The following is a 4,075-nucleotide window of genomic DNA, read 5'->3' as shown; positions in this document are numbered from 1 at the left end:
GATAAAATTCAATCACGTCAAGCTAATTTTTTTCTTTTAAGCTGTGAAGCCAATATAAACTTACATACAGTGGATGTTGTCTAGAAGGTTCCCTTACTATTAATCTTTCCTCAAAGATTACTTGTCAAAAAGACTTTTTCACTTCCATGAGACAAGGTATTAATATATCTTTCCCTATATCGGACTTACATAGAAAAGGAGAAATTTGAAAAATTTTAAGGTTTGAACTTAAATTTCACAGCTAAAGTGTTCTTTATTTTAAAAAATACTCACCGTGCTTATGGACCATGTTATCAATATTAAATTGGTGCTCAGACTTACAGTGTGAAAAAGTTTCCTCAGCAGATGTGAATAACCTGAAAAATCAAGCAGCAGCATTATGGAATGATCCCCAAAGAAAAGTTAAGTATTGATTTCATCTCTGCTGATCTCTAGTTTTAATTCTAGTGAAGAAAAAACAAACATTTATGGATAAAAGGAAAGGACTCAGCACTTTTATGGGGAGTTAGTACTTCTGACTCCTACCTTACATTTAAAAACAAATTAACTACCTTTTAAATATCAAAGTTAATTTATTGTGACAAATTCATTTGTAAATTTATCACAAGGCTTTTAAAAGAGAGCTCCCTCTGACAGACCATTTTCAGGTCATGAAAATTCTCTACTTGAGATTTTTTTCTCCTCTTAGTGTCAACTCTGCTTCCAGAGATTTTGAACTGGCACAGCTCAAACTGCTTTTAGAAACAAAGCATGTCACTTTACAGCTGGCACATTCCCAAAGTGCCAAATATTTCAAAAGTGATCCGGTAGTGTTCTCAAAGTACTTGGGTACTTGCATTACACTGTGTAAGACTAACCTTCTTAATTATGTGACCTGCAAAACTGAAGGACACAGAGGTAGGAATACACAGCTGAGAAGCAGCTACATGCCTTTTTGGTGTGCCCAGGACATACGCAGTGGTTAGTTTTCAACAAATGTTTACTGCGATAAGTTACCTGCAGTCTTTACGGAGCCTGTCACAAGGCAGTGTACCCCTAGTGCTCAGTAAGTATCACTTTATGACACCTAGAGTATATGTAGACCCAATGCAGCTACATGAAAACATGGAGAAACCAAGAGGAGCTAATACACCACCAATGATCCCCAAAGTTAAGTATGGATTTCATCTCTGCTGGTTTCTAGTTTTACTTCTAGTTAAGAAAAAACAAACATTTATGGATAAGACGAAAGGAACTCAGCACTTTTATGGGAAGTTAATACTTTTGACTCCTACCTTACATGTAAAAACAAACTACTTTTTAAATATCAAAGCTAATTTATTGTGACAAATTGATTTTATTGGGAAAATATTTATTATAGGAACACTGGCCATTCCCAACCAGGCTGCTTTAAAGCTCACATGCCCAAGATATCAGCCAAAGTCAAAGCCTTTTGATAAACATTTGACAGAGTGTTAAGGCAGAATTTTAAATGGAAAATTGTGAGGTTGGGAAAAAGACAAATCATAACTTTATGACCCTGAGGAAGTTATTGATATGGCAGTCTCTTTTGCCCTTTAATGGGAGCTCTGGTGGTGTAGTGCCTAAGGCATCTGACTGCTAACCAGAAGGCTGGCAGTTCAAATCCACCAGCCGCTCCCTGGAAGGAAGATTGGGCAATCTACTTCCCACTCTCCCCCCACAAAGAAGGTTGGGCAATCTACTTCCATAGTGATATGTTGTTGTCATGTGCCGTCCTAGTGACCCCTCCTTGGGTTTCCTTCTTCCATCTTCCTTCCAAAGAGTGGCTGGTGGATTTGAACTGCTAGCCTTCTGGTTAGCAGTCAAGTGCTTTAGCCACTATGCTACCAGAGCTCCCCCCAGAAGTGATATAGCCTCAAAAACCCAAGGAGGGGTCGCTATGAGTCAGACCTGACTCCATTGGCAGTGGGTTTGGTTTGGAAGTGGAAATTTCATCAATCCCTTCCCCTTCAAAAGGAGGGAGTCCTTACTTAAGCGAACTGAACTGAGACTATTTAAATGGCACTCGTCTGAAAATGAAATTTTACACCTGAAAAAGTCTCTATTGATTACAGAAGTATAGAATGTAATGCTGGAAGGAGCCTTAGGGATTATCTAGTTCGGTGACTTCCAAACTTATTACCAATCAAAATTACCTAACAGAGTGTCTTTTTAAAAACAGAAGGCTCATTCAGAAGGACTATGATGCAGAATTCAGCATCTGTAATTTTTCTTGAAGTGTCTCAGGTGGTAAGGGTGCACAATCATAACTGGGAAACCAAAGATGCAGTCCAACCTTCTTATTTTACAAAAAGGAAAACTGAGGTCTGTGGAAGGGAAGTATAATCATGGCTCCTGCCTCTACACCACTACGGGGCCGTCTTATTTGGCTTCACCCAAACCAACGGTACAAGAATCCAAAGACAGACACTCTGATTTGACTCTAAACCAGTCTTTCCTGGGCAGACGACACTGAACCCGGGCGGCCCGGGCACCCTAAGACTAGGGCCGGGCGATGAAGTGGACGAACCTGTCACAGAACAGGCAGGGGGTCTGCTGCTTGTCGTGGGGAAGCTCAGCATCGTCCTCATCCTCCCAAGCGGCCTCGTCCCCGCTGTCCGATAGCTCTGGCAGGTCCTCATCCTCCACAGCGCCCCGGCCGCCTAGCACACGCACAACGATCAGATCGGCCTCGGGCACCAGGGCGAACGAGAGGCCTGGGAGCGGGATGGGGAGCGCTCCCCTCAGTGAGCACTTCCCCCGCCCGGTCCGCTTGCGGCCCTCACCCAGCACCTCCTCCACCCTCCTAGAAGGCCCCACCACCTCCGCTCCGCGTTCCGAGGGAGCCTGGGGAGAAAGGGGTATTTCAGCGCCTCACGGCGGCACGGACTGGGGGCTGGGTAAGCCCACTGCTGAGGGGGCTCCGGTACCCACCCGTAGCGCCCGCCGCTAACGAGCACATGGTGGTGATGGTGGTGGTGCCCTGGAAGCCCAGCGTGCCTTAGAGGCAGGGCACAGTCTGAGCAACGAGTGCACGCAAGGCCGCTGCCGAGCTCTCTGGGCGAGTCAACCCGGGGAATAAGGGTGAATGCGAGCACACCACAAGTCCAGGAACTGGGGAACCCCGCGGACTCCTAGAAACACGAAAGCACGAGCGCGCGCGCGGCGGTCGAGAGCCCTTCCGGCCACGAGAACTGCGTGTGGGTCACGTGAGTTGGGGTGGGCGGCACGAGAGCATGAGCTCCGCCTCCTCCTGGCGCTAGGTTGAAGCAGTGCGCCTTGAGTAAGTGTTGTAAGGAAAGCTGAAAAGCTGAAGCTGGGAGAAGACGTTGTTCTCCGCCTCGGGCTGCGGCACACCTTTCCAGGAGGTCCCGCCCCAGAGGCAGAGAGATGCAGCAGAGATTTTGCTGTCGCAATCACTTTCTTTATGCTTCAGGTATTTAGGGGATGAGTGGAGAAGAGAGAGGAGCGCTGGTGGTGCTGTGGGTAAAGCATTTGGCTGCTAACAAAAAGGTCAGCGGTTCGAACCCACTAAAACACCGCGGAGAAAGCTGAGGCAATCTGCTTCTGTAAAGATCTATAACATTTTTACCGTGGGGTTGGCCCCAACTTGGGTTTTTGAGGCGGTATCACAATGGAAATAGCTTGCCCAACCTTCCGAGGAGTGGCTGGTGGGTTTGAACCTCCAGCTTTCTGGTTAGCAGTCAAGTGCCTTAGGCACTATGCTACCAGAGCTCCTAGAAAGCCTATGGTGCAGCTCTATTCTGTCGTATAGGGTTACTATGAGTAGGAATTGACTGGATGGCGTTTGGTTTTGGTGGCGAGGTGACCAGCCCGCTCGCGCCCTCTGGTGGCAGAGACCGATCGCAGGCTGGAAGTTGGAGAGTCGGTATTGTGGTTCCTAGGCTCCCAGATACCCCCAGATACCGCGGGGTGCAGATGGGTGGAGTAAGGGAACTGCATGAACCAATGTGTTGTGTACTTTGGGGCCCAGATAGGAACAAAGTCTCGTGGACAGTTCTAAGAATTTGAGTCCTTAAAGTACGATAATTGAGAGCACGAACTCGAGCTCACC

At 46.9% G+C, this 4,075-nt stretch overlaps 1 protein-coding gene across 1 annotated transcript in view; it reads right to left on the bottom strand.

Moving 5' to 3' along the window:
* The window catches only part of PRMT3 (protein arginine methyltransferase 3), a 178,686-nt gene extending 175,724 nt beyond the window's left edge, over window positions 1–2,962 (bottom strand). The window contains exons 1-3 of the mRNA XM_007955901.2: window positions 2,935–2,962; window positions 2,531–2,663; window positions 274–356 (exon numbers count right to left, since the gene is read on the bottom strand). Coding sequence (XP_007954092.1) covers window positions 274–356; window positions 2,531–2,663; window positions 2,935–2,962 — 244 coding nt within the window. The remainder of the gene's footprint in view (window positions 1–273; window positions 357–2,530; window positions 2,664–2,934) is intronic.
* Between the last annotated feature and the right edge of the window lie 1,113 nt (window positions 2,963–4,075).

Source organism: Orycteropus afer, unplaced genomic scaffold (assembly GCF_000298275.1).
Source record: "Orycteropus afer afer isolate SDZICR_OR568_19922 unplaced genomic scaffold, OryAfe1.0 scaffold00014, whole genome shotgun sequence".
Taxonomy (NCBI): Eukaryota; Metazoa; Chordata; class Mammalia; order Tubulidentata; family Orycteropodidae; genus Orycteropus; species Orycteropus afer.
The sequence above is the reverse complement of the archived record's forward strand: the minus strand, read 5'-3'. Positions and strand labels throughout refer to the sequence as shown.